The sequence below is a fragment of the Micropterus dolomieu genome, linkage group LG14 (genome assembly GCF_021292245.1).
Source record: "Micropterus dolomieu isolate WLL.071019.BEF.003 ecotype Adirondacks linkage group LG14, ASM2129224v1, whole genome shotgun sequence".
NCBI lineage: Eukaryota > Metazoa > Chordata > Actinopteri > Centrarchiformes > Centrarchidae > Micropterus > Micropterus dolomieu.
The window spans coordinates 26387222-26399209 of record NC_060163.1 but is presented as its reverse complement, the minus strand read 5'-3'; the positions used below and the strand labels follow the sequence as shown (position 1 = coordinate 26399209).

At 39.2% G+C, this 11988-nt stretch overlaps 1 protein-coding gene across 1 annotated transcript in view; it reads left to right on the top strand.

The window, feature by feature from the left end:
- Positions 1-8111, top strand: part of LOC123983617 (stonustoxin subunit beta-like) — a 13364-nt gene extending 5253 nt beyond the window's left edge. Inside the window, exons 2-4 of the mRNA XM_046069902.1 lie at positions 4179-4278; positions 5043-6506; positions 6862-8111. Coding sequence (XP_045925858.1) covers positions 4188-4278; positions 5043-6506; positions 6862-7415 — 2109 coding nt within the window. The 5' untranslated portion in view covers positions 4179-4187 and the 3' untranslated portion in view covers positions 7416-8111. The remainder of the gene's footprint in view (positions 1-4178; positions 4279-5042; positions 6507-6861) is intronic.
- Positions 8112-11988: the final 3877 nt, after the last annotated feature.

The window sequence follows — 11988 nt, the reverse complement described above, 5'->3', positions numbered from 1 at the left end:
GGGGTATGAATGTGAGCATAAATGTATAAGCATGTAGAGTTTCTGTAGATTTTGGTCTGTAAATTATATTTCTTATTAAATAAAGATAAAAAAAAAAAAAAAAACTCTCATAGCACTTACATTTCTTGTTGCAAGCTATTTTTCAGAACATTTTTAACAAATGCTGTTAGACTGGTGGTTAAATATGGCAGATGACATGAGGAGGGAGAAGCAAGTTGTTCCTCAAATATCAAGTGTGACAGAGGTAGTTGTAGTGAGTAGAGTTAATTTCTTTGCTTTCATTGTAGAAATATAAAACAGACCAAAAATACAGGGTCCTTGGGATTGGAGGAGTTGAGCCAGCTACTCTCTATACCTATGTTTTCCAAACAGATGGAAGGGTGAATAACAGTGAAAACCGAACGGATATTGATGATGATATTTAGTCTGTTGATGTTTTGTATCCTGCAGTGGAATGCCAGAAGTTTGGTTGCTAAAGGACAGAAATTAAAGAGGTTTGTGTTCAAAGAAAACCCACAGTTAATATGCATACAGGAGGCTTGACTTAAACAGTCTTTAGATTTTGTGATACCATGATATGTTTAGGTAAGGACTAAAATTTGTCTTCTGGAGGGGGGGGTGCAATATTTGTTAAAAAAGGCGTTCAATATAGGCAAGTAAATGTAACCTCAGGGTTTAAATGTGTAGCAATTGAGGTATGCAGCACAGCAGGAAGGTTCACGTTGGTCTCTTTCTATAATCCTTGTCTTCAGCTGGAAATAGATGAGTTAGATGGAATACTGGATCAGGTGAGACCTCTAGTGGTGTGGACAGGAGCTTTTAATGCTCATAATCTCTGTGGAGAAGCAGAATTAGATATGGTAATGGTGTTTTAATAGAAGATTTTATAGATAAATATAATTTGGTGGTGTTAAATGATGGAAGACCGACTAGGTTTCAGGTGAACGGTGGGAGCTTGTGATGTATTGATTTATCAACCTTTGTGTCAGGTGAACTTGCTAGGTGTGGGAATTGGGATCATATGGAACTTAACACCTTAGATCACTTCTCCATTGTAAGTAAATGTGTTTTACAGGTGGAGAAGGAGAGAGAGGTGAGGGGGTTTAATTTTCTCAAAGCAGCTGGGATAAATTCAGAGAACAGTTGAAAGCAAGTTTAGGAAATGCATATGGATACAGGAGCACATTCCCCAGTAAACAGTGTCTCGTAACATCTATTAGACACACCTAGAAGCCAGTTATCCCCATACTCGCCATCTCTCAACTTGGGAAAAAGAGCACTGTTCCTAAAGTTGTGCACTGATCCCTTATATTTGGCTACAGTGTTCATAATGAAACCTTTGGAGTCACAACTAACCAGCACATTTATGGAATACATGTGCTTTCTATTCCTGTACACATGCTCAGTGTTTGGGGTGGTACAAGTTGCTCATGCTTGGCGAGCTCGGTGACCGTCAGGCTGTGATCGGGAGTAAATCAGCGATCGATCGGCGGTCGCCAGTTGTTATGTGTGAACTACTCAACAACGCATCAAAACGGCCCCCCGACACATTTCTGACACATCGCCGACGTCTGCCAGATATCTAGCACGCCAAATACCTGCATGTGCTGATCCATCCTTTCACCCATATTCTTTGTCTTTATAATTGCTATCTTTATAATAACAAAAAACAGCTGTTTTATGTGTAGGTTTGCACGCTTCCCGTTTCACATTTCACGTGGGTTTTCTTGACAAAACGTGATTTGGAGACCAGCGTCAGGTGACCGAGTCCTTGTTAGCTCGTGTAGTTTGTGACCCTCTGTCACTGATCAGTCACATAGTGTGAACGCCACAACGACTTCAGACTCCCGTCACATGATGACAAATTGTGTAGTGTGAACAGCACGGCCATCAGCCGACGCTGAAAGTCGTGTAGACTCTTTGGAAACCAGCCACTGTGTTAAAACCTTTCTATTTTCATTTAGTGCGTCCAGAGTACGTGGCAGCCAGCAGCTCCAATATGGCATGGCTGGAGAGAAAAAATGTGCGTGTTATGTGTACCTTCTTCCAATACACCTGTGTCTACATCTCGTGACAATAACAGCAGCCATCTCTGCGGAGCACTTGACGGTTTGCACCTTCCTTTCAAACGTATTAAATATAGATGCTGTCGCAATTACTTGAAATTGCTTTTAGGCTTGAGAGATCAAATTGCATGCAGTAAATGAATGTATTTGCATGTTCCCATCCCATTATTTTTCACACTAAAATTGAAACACCCCATATTGGATATTCATTAAGGCAAACGTGTTTTTACTCTCAGAAACTTTCAATGAATCGGGCCGTCACAGTATACCCACAGTGTCCCCACAGTTAACCTACATCTTGCCCACTGTGGGCCCCATTAACAGCTGAAATGTGTGGCCCTGGTGAACTGTCACTACACTGGTGTGTAGTGGCCAAGGGTGTCGCTTTGTGTTGAAAAGTGGTGGGGGGAAAGGGCTCAGATTAGGGGTGTGATGATATACATAGATCACAAGACATGACGTTGAACAAGAACAAGACAAGAAGTTTATGAACACTATTTTGTAAGAAATAGGAAATGCTGAAATAAAGGAGTGAGGGCACTGGGGGTCCTCGCCCAGAATTTATGGTGGAAATGTCTTTATTTAAATAAAGGGATTCAAGAAATTCTGCTGGCAGGTGATAATTCATAAATATAAAAATATAAAGAATATAATGAATCAGAAATCAGTATCAAGACTTTATTGTTCCCCAGTATCAGCATTATAATAATGCATATTAAAATGCATAGTATAATGTGTCAGGGTTTGGTATGGGTGAAGCAGGTAGTAGGTTGGAGGACCCAAATGCAGGACACGAAAGCCAGCAGGAACAGTTCAGAGGGGTTTTAATAAGCAAACAAAAGACGAGCACACTTACAACAGAGTGGCTGATTGACTGAGTCCAAAAACAAAGGCTGTCCAACAGAAAGCCAAAAGGGTGAAAACCAGAATCCAAAAATGAGCAGGGTAACAGGGAGACACGGCGAGTAAGGCTGAAGACACGAGAACAAACTGCAACACAGGGTGACAACATACAATGACCCGAACAAAGACAAGACAGAAACACAAGGTATATATACACACAGGGACTAATGAGCAGGGCGGGAGCAACACAGGTGAAAGACATGAGGCTAACGAGGCACAGGTAGGGAGAGAGAGAGAGAGAGAGAGTAGGGGAAAACAGAGACAGACATGCAGAGTGTGACATAATGCAGTAATCAGCTTCTTGTTTTTCTTTAGCGTAAGTTACTTTTTTCGACAATGCACATTTTATTTCTTCTATATTTAAATTGCAATGCATGTTCTCTTATTGTGCATATAAACCTTTCTCACAGCATTTGTATTTGTTAGTTTTTTTAAAACAAATGCTTTCAAAAAGTTGTGTCAAAAAGTGTGGTGTGAACATGCCCTCAGCGCATGGGCGTAAATTTCATCTCACAGTAGGGTGAAACAATAAATTTTCTCAAGAGAAATTTTTGAAGGAGACACAATTAAAACAGCCAAAATTTTACAGGTATATAGAGGATGTCTCTCACATACATAGATACATACATGTATATATTGGATATTTAACGGCAGCAGGCCAACTGATCATAAAGCGCAAAACCCACCAGTAGATCTACAGTATCAGCATAATATCGGTTCACACACAGGATTATCGCTGTAGTAAGAGATGCACAGATTACATTTTTCCTGGCTGATTCCAGTTACTGATTTTTTAAAAGGTTTGACCTGCCGATTCTGATTTTGACTCCTGTGACAGGGAAAGCAGGCAGTGGACCAAACCACTATGAGGCAAGAGAGGGGGGACTCAAAATGTTTCTAAACTTACAACGCACTTTACGTTTGTATTGTTACTTGTTATTGTTACTATTTACACAATTAGTATATATCATGATATTATATGATGGTTTTTAAGGGGGCGACACCCCTCAGATAGGGGGGGACCTGACCTGAAGTCTGACAGTTTCCTGTCTCCGAGGACAAACTGTACAGAAACAGAGGGACCTAAAAATCTTTAGAATTTTACTCTGTTACTGGGAGTTGGCTCCCAGTGTTAAAAACTCTAAATTCATACTGCTTAAGAAAGCCTTAATTTAGTATTCAGGGCTGTGTGGTCACTTTGTTTGACAGGTTGGAGAAATGGCTTCAGATAACATGGAGGTTGCTGCTCTGGGTCGACCTTTCACCCTAGGAATGCTCTATGATGCTCGGAAAGATCAGCTGATTCCAGGTAAGACTTGACATTCACAGTCTTGACATATTAAACAAATACTATCTAAAATAAAAGTATATCTGCCAGTTACAGCCCTGATTACAAGAACGTTGAAACGATTTCACAAAGCTGTAACACTATGTTAACCTTTTAGCGATGTTGATATATTGATGGTCGATATATTATCCTGCAATAAATAAGAAAATGTAATTGTCATTATTGTTTTAGAATTTCAGACCATAATTCTGTCTGTGGAGCCATTTTACAGTGACTGAGGTTGTCGTATGAATCCCGAATGTGACGGTTTTAAATTAGTAAAATATTCTTTTGGTCCTAAAGAAATGAGGCAGTGAGGTTAGCAGAAAAACAGATGTATTTTGTGTATTTTTGATTGTGTGTGCAACCATACCTCTCATGTCCTCTCTGACTGGAACTTCAGAGCCATGGCGGAGAGAAAGAATTAGTGTGATTACATTTCACTTCAATGGCGACAATGCTGATAGTGAAAATATGACTGTGTGCTGAAATATTTCAGTACTGTTAAATGTTTTCAAATCCTCCCTTTTTATCTGAAGTCTACAGGCACATACAGAAAGTTTGTTGCTTGTTACACAATCTTATAATTATTTTATTAATTAGGTTAATTTCAGAGAATAAATCAGGCAATAAATATATTCTGCAGCAACATGCAGAAATCTAAATGTTTATCCTTTGTGTGACTTTATGTTAACAAAATTAATTTCCTGCTTTGTCAGATGACTTATGATTTCCACTTTCTGTAGGTTTGACTTTGTGGGATGATAAAACTCTAAAAGAGAACACAGTTGAAATCTCTCAGCAAAGCAGTGCATTTCAAATTTCTGCATCTGACTCCATTGGATCCAAGTCCTTTCTGCTGGATGTTGATGCTTCTCTGAAGGCCAGTTTCCTGAGTGGACTGATTGAAGTTGGAGGATCTGCCAAGTATCTCAATGATACGAAGAAATTTAAGAATCAGAGCAGAGTGACGTGTCAGTACAAAGCTACCACACACTTCAAGCAATGGACAATGACTCAGCTTTTAACCACGAGTACCCAACAGACAGATGTTATTAAGAAGAGCTCTGCAACACATGTAGTCACAGGCATCCTTTATGGAGCAAACGCTTTCTTTGTGTTTGACAGTGAGAAGTTAGACGCCAGCAGCGTTCAGAACATCCAGGGCAAAATGGAAGCTGTGATAAAGAAGATTCCCTCATTTAATATTGAGGGGAAAGTTGACATCAAGCTGAATGAAAAAGACAAAGCTCTGACTGAGAAATTCTCCTGCAAATTCTACGGAGACTTCATTCTCGAAAGCAACCCTGCAACATTTGTAGATGCAGTGAAGACCTACATACAACTTCCAAAGCTGCTGGGAGAAAGTGGAGAGAACTGTGTTCCACTGAAGGTCTGGCTGATGCCACTGAAGAATTTGGATTCCAGAGCTCCTGTGCTGGTGAGAGAGATCAGTGTTGGACTAGTGAGAAAGGCTGAAGATCCTCTGGAGGACCTGAATCATCTGGAAAAATTATGCAACGATTTGCTGGATGACAAAGTGGTTCAAGATTTTCCTCAAATCAATGAAAAGTTGAGAAGTTTCCAAAAACTGTGTCATTATTATGCATCTGACCTCAGACAGACCATGGAGAAGAAAATTCCCTCCATCCGTGATGGTAAAGAAGGCGAGAGCTTATTAGGAAAAGTCTTTGAAGACAGAGACAAGTCACCGTTCAGCCATGACAAACTAACCACGTGGATGGACCATAAAGAGAGAGAAATCAACATCATCAGGTCCTGTGTAGAAAAGATGGAGGGAACACAGATTGTCCACAATCAGTCAGAGCTGGACAGAGAGGTTCTTGCTGCAGATGTGGAGGATGCTCTGTGCTTTGTTTTCACCTCCCTGCAGAGTGCTGACCCCTGCCTTGATGTGATGACCAAATACTTGGATTCACTAAAGTTAGGAAGTACCAATGAAGAGCTGTGGTACTACTCAGATGAAGTTTTAATCAGAATGAGAGAAAAAGCCAAAGCTTTCCAGGATCTTGCCAAAGCACTGCAGAACAACAACCGATTTTGTTTCCTCATAGCAGCCATTGCAAATAAGAAATACACAGGAGCAACCATCTACCATTACAAGGAGGGCATTCTGGTCACTGATGACTTTTCAAAGCCTGACCCCCCTCCTGTGGAGACTATCACAGACAGAAGAGATCTGCTGTGGTGTAAGTACTTTATTTTCACAGTTACAAACTATAACAAATGACTGTCCTTCAGGAACCTGATTGGCCGTAACATTTCGCTTTATGAAGAAATCTCAAGTAAAACGTTCTGATACAGCTTTTGGAATTTTCTCTGAAACACCAGAGAGTCACAGCTACACACTGATAGCAATAATATACTCAAGTATCTCAACATTGTACTGAAGTAAAGTTCTTGAGTAAATAGTTTCTTTCCACCACTGTCTACTGTCTAAATATGAGTCTAACCTTTAAAATATGTTCATAATAATCCACAAATGTAACTGTTGAACCTAGAAAGATGCTTATAACCACGATGACGTCTCGTTCTCTCCATCAGACTCCTGTGATCTCACTCTGGACCCAGACACAGCAAACAAACACCTCACTCTGTCTGAAGGGAACAAGAAGGCAACAAATGGAGCAAAGCAGTCATATCCTGACCTCCCGCAGAGATTTGATTATTTCCATCAGGTTCTGTGCAGAGAGGGGCTGACTGGGCGCTGCTACTGGGAGGTAGAGTGGTATGCTTCTTCCTCTGATGGAGATGTTGCTGTAGCAGTTACCTACAAAGACCTGCCGAGGAACGGAGAAGATCACAGGTGCGCGTTTGGATACAATAGCTTGTCCTGGAGTTTAGGCCAGAGCTGGTCTCCACCAAATGCTGTTCTCACTGCATGGCATGATGCTCGGTCCTGCAATCCTCCTTTTCCTACTTCTGGCTGCACCAGACTGGGAGTGTATCTGGACTGGCCTGCTGGCACTCTGTCCTACTATAATGTCTCAGCTGACACACTGAGTCACCTTCACACCTTCCGCAACAAATTCACTGAGCCAGTTTACCCAGGCTTCTATATTAAGAATGTATTCAGCAACATGTTTCTGTGTCTGTAATCTGAACCCCATGATTCGCTTCAAGTTCAGTTCAGTTTGATCACAAATTAATTATTTCACGTGATTATTTCACCATCATGATAGTAACATAACAATTTAATATAATGCGTTCTCTTTTTGACAACGCAAAATATCTAAACACAAAATACAACTTATATCAAATTGAACTAAATACAGCTCTCCCAATGATCCACATTATCATCATTATCATTATTGTTATTATTGTTGTTTATTACTGTGACTCACAAATCTTTGCTTATTCAATTCACTTTGAACATTTTAAAGATTCGTAGTCACAGACTGTAGTTTGTACACATCTTTCCTCATCTATGCTAATATGCAACAGGGAAACACAAAGCCATGTTTCCATGAAAGCTTCTTTGTGATTTATATAATTAGTAAAGCTGCATGAAAGCGACAGAATTGAACAAAACTTTCACAATATCCCTGAAATAGATTTTGCACTCTCTTGAGTTTTTTCCCCCCATCTGCCTTGACCGGTTGGGGGGAAGGAGAGAGAGAGAGAGAGAGAGACTTTCCTTTATATTGTATTTTTTATTTTACTTATTTTACTTTTTTGTCTACGCTGTGGTTGTACCTTCCTGTATGCTAATTAACATAAAATATGATATACCACTACAATTTTATATATTTGCACACAGTTACTCAGCTCATTAAAAATAAACTGACACATCATTACTGGTGTAGAATTGTGATTTATTGACTCAATGCGATCAGTTGATTTTCTAATCCTAAAGTCTGCTGTCTCACTTTATCTGTCAGCTTGTGCTGAAATTCTGAATTCTTAAAATCTGTTTAGACTTCATACAGGCTGTTTAAAGGTTGAAATATTTGTTTTAATTCCAGTCTTTTGATTCCAAAGAAGCCTTTCATTTGTCAAAAAGTGACACCATGAACATGAACTGTGACATTTACCCAATCAAGACCTTTTTTCCCCCACGTAGTTCAGTGGATTTTCAGACAGTCGTGGAATGTAATGAAGTACATTACCTCGAGCACTGTACTTAAGTACACATTTGAGGTACTTGTACTTCACTTGAGTATTTTATTTTTATGCCACTTTCTTCTTCCACCCCACTACCTCTCAGAGGACAGCTGTAGTTGCTTTACAAAGTAATAATTTTACACACAAAACATGTAAAAATATCGCCTAGTATAAAGTATATACGGTAAGTACAGCTGAAATGATTGATCAGTCAATTAGGCAACTGGCAGAAAATTAACTGAGGACTAATTAGGAAATTGTTTACATTTTGAAGATTTGCTGCTTTTCCTCTGAATGACAATGATGTTTGTTAGTAACGTTGAGCTTTGGACACAACAAGCGTTGTGAAAGTGTCACTTTGGGCTCTGGGTAATAATTAATTTCCCCAGCTCCTGAGCAAATGATTGTTTAAAGAAATAATCATTTGCTATCTTCAGTCTCCTCATGGAACCAGAGTTCCCCCAAGAGGACAAAAGAAGTATTACATGCCATCGTTTTGAAATGCTGTTTATTGTTCATAATATGATGCCATGTTCGTATAACTTGCTCTCATATATTTAAGTAAGAATGTGTAACAGCAAATATTATCCAGGAAATATTGAGTTAAGTCTCTTTCATTCTGAAATCCTGAAAATGTGTTTAACTGGTAACCATTCCAATCATTACAACGATTAAGTAATTGTTTCCTTTCCTTTTTATCAAACGCTTGAAGCTAAGAACGGTATCACTGTTATGACAATTAAGGTTTGATTGTGGGAAGACATTTGATTAAAATACGTGTAAATAGATTTCAAACTAGACATAACTTATCAGACCGAAAGCCCTCCCTCTCAAAGGAAGAAAGCACTTGCTTTTTATTTTCTTTTGTTTGTTAGAAGTTATCAGACCGTTAAGTCACACAATTTTAATTCAAGAACGACCAAGTTCTTTTAAGTTTTATTCAGTCGAGCTAACTTACACTGATCCCGCCCGGAGCCCGGACCCAGCCATGTGCATCCGTTACGCGAGCAGTAACAAAGGACAATCAAACCTTTAACCCAAGCCAAGGTTAAAAGCCTACCACTGCAAGTTTTCTTCAATAAGCAGACCAAGATGGCGCTCCGGAGCAATTCCCTGGCATCTAATGAATTTCACCGTAATTACAGGAATTGTGTGTGTGTGTGTGTATTGTTTAACTCCAAGTCCCTGCCACGAGAATTTACCCCTTCGATATGTGACTGACTGATCACTAGTGAATAATTGTGTAATTATTAAATTATAACGTTACTCAGGGGTCTGGAGACCCTGAGCGAACTGAAACTCTGGTGGTGCCCTTTTTCGAGGCATGAATTAATATTCCCTGAATATTAATAATTTGTATTACAAAAGTAGGTATGCTACAGCTTATATCCTCCAGGTATGTGGGTGGGTCCTTTTTCCCTCACACGGCTTAGGACCATAGTCATTGGACGTTTGTTAGGTTTCTTCGTCACCCAGTTAGGAAGGGTGTACCATTTTTTTTTCTGAGTTACTTTTGATCAGACAAAAGAGCGCCGTTCTCAGACGTGAACCCCCCCCCCCTTCAGTCTACAGGAACAAACAGTCTTTGCTCTAAACTAATCATACAGAATTTCAGGGGTTGTCTCCACAACGGTCGACATCCAATCTTAGGTGTGTATGAAACAGCTAAAACAAAAGAATTTTTAGACCCTACGTGGATTTCGGGGGCTCGATTTGGCTGTGAGGGAGACTCCGACCAGAGTTCACTCTATGACAGAGTGGAAGTGGAGAAGGACTGGTTTCGGGAAGGCCCATAGAAACCTGCATTATCATGCACCTTGGTGAATTTTTGTTCAAGCTGTCCTTTGTCTCGCCGTGTGCTGTCTAATTTTTGTAAACGTCCGTTATTATGTTTTAGTGACTGATGTTTGTTTAATTGTTTGTTATTGATTACTTTGTATTTAAAACCTTCTAAGCTCTGGTTTGTCAATTCATATTTTGAAGTTCATATTGCATCTTTTGAGTGTACCTGCATGCATCGCTTTTATTGTGGTTTAGCTTTTATTGAGCCAGACTAATTAATATACTCTGTATTCTTTTATGTCTGCTTTGCATGTTTCAGTTAGTGTCTAATAATGCAGCACAATATGTTCTTATTGAATCCTTATTTCTATAAACATTAGTTTCCCTCATGTCTTTGTCTTGCTCATCTTTCAGTGTAGTGTGTTTTAAACAGTATCTGATAATGTTTGATGTCCTGAATGACGTTTTAACACTTTAACATTCTCTCACTGCGTAACTGATAAATCTCTATCTTAATGTGGAACCATCGGTTCTTCTTTGAGAAGTTTAGTGAATATGGACAGAAGCAGTGCTTTAAGTGGTGGGAAAACTGCACTTCCCACGGGCATGCACAATAATTTATGCACTGATTTTAGCGATGTTGATATACTGGTAGTCAATAGGATATTTTATCCTGTAATAAATAAGAAAGAGTTAAAGGGACATTTCAGACCATCTGTCTGTGGAGCCATTTTACAACAGCCCTGTCCGTGTCTGGGGTTGTGCTGTGAATCCCAAATGTGATCTAAGTTAGTAGACGAATGTATGAAGTCTGGCCGAAGTGAGGGACGGCAGCATAATGCCTGTTGGCTGTCTCATTATTTCCCTTTTCTTTACAGAAAAAAATATAATCTGATTGCAGACCTCTTTCCTGATGATTGTTGCACGCCTGCCGAGCTATAATAATAATATAAAATGCTTTAATATTTTTTGTGGGGTTCATCAATGGTGATAAATGATTTCAAGTATATATTTAATGAACGTTCGGTGTCATTATTATTTTATTATACTTAGTAGAAGCAGCATTCCTTGAGATTCAGTTGAAATATACCTGACAACTATGTTTGATCAGTGAGCACAGCAAAGTGTCTAGAAAGGACCTTAAGAGGTGAATGCAAACAGAGGATGAAGGCTACCTGCCGAGATTTGCGTCCACCTCTTTTCTCAGCATAAATGAGCGTCACCAACGCGTGGTGCATGAAATTTTCGGCAGATGGGCAGAATTTGCAGCAACCAGAAATTCGTGCAGTAAAAAGCTAAGCTCTTTCATACTTTGTATTGCAACTGTTGCACTATAATTTCTCTCAGATTAGGGGTGTAACAGTACACACAAATCAGTTAAGTAAATGTATAATGTCACAGTTTGGTTTGTTTTTTGTAGAGCAAGGAGAAAAAAGCAAAATATAAAAACGTTTTAATTATATAGTGGTTTACTGAACACACTGGGGGCTCTCAAGTATTCTACGGCTGTAAAGACGTGTTTGTAGTTGTAAAATTTTCAGATAATAGTTGTTCAGAAACTATTTTGATGTTCAAGGCTTTCATTTTGAAATCTTTTCTGTTTCCTTCCTTCAGTTCATCTTGTCCGAACTATTATGTTTTTACTATTGCTGTTCCATACTGCTTCTGCCATGGTCCTATTTGATCATATGTTGCCTTGTTTCCTGTTGTGAAGTTTGTGTGTTTGTGTTTTGTGATGCTTCTTGTATCGTTTCATATGTAATGTCTAATTATTGATTGTCCCTT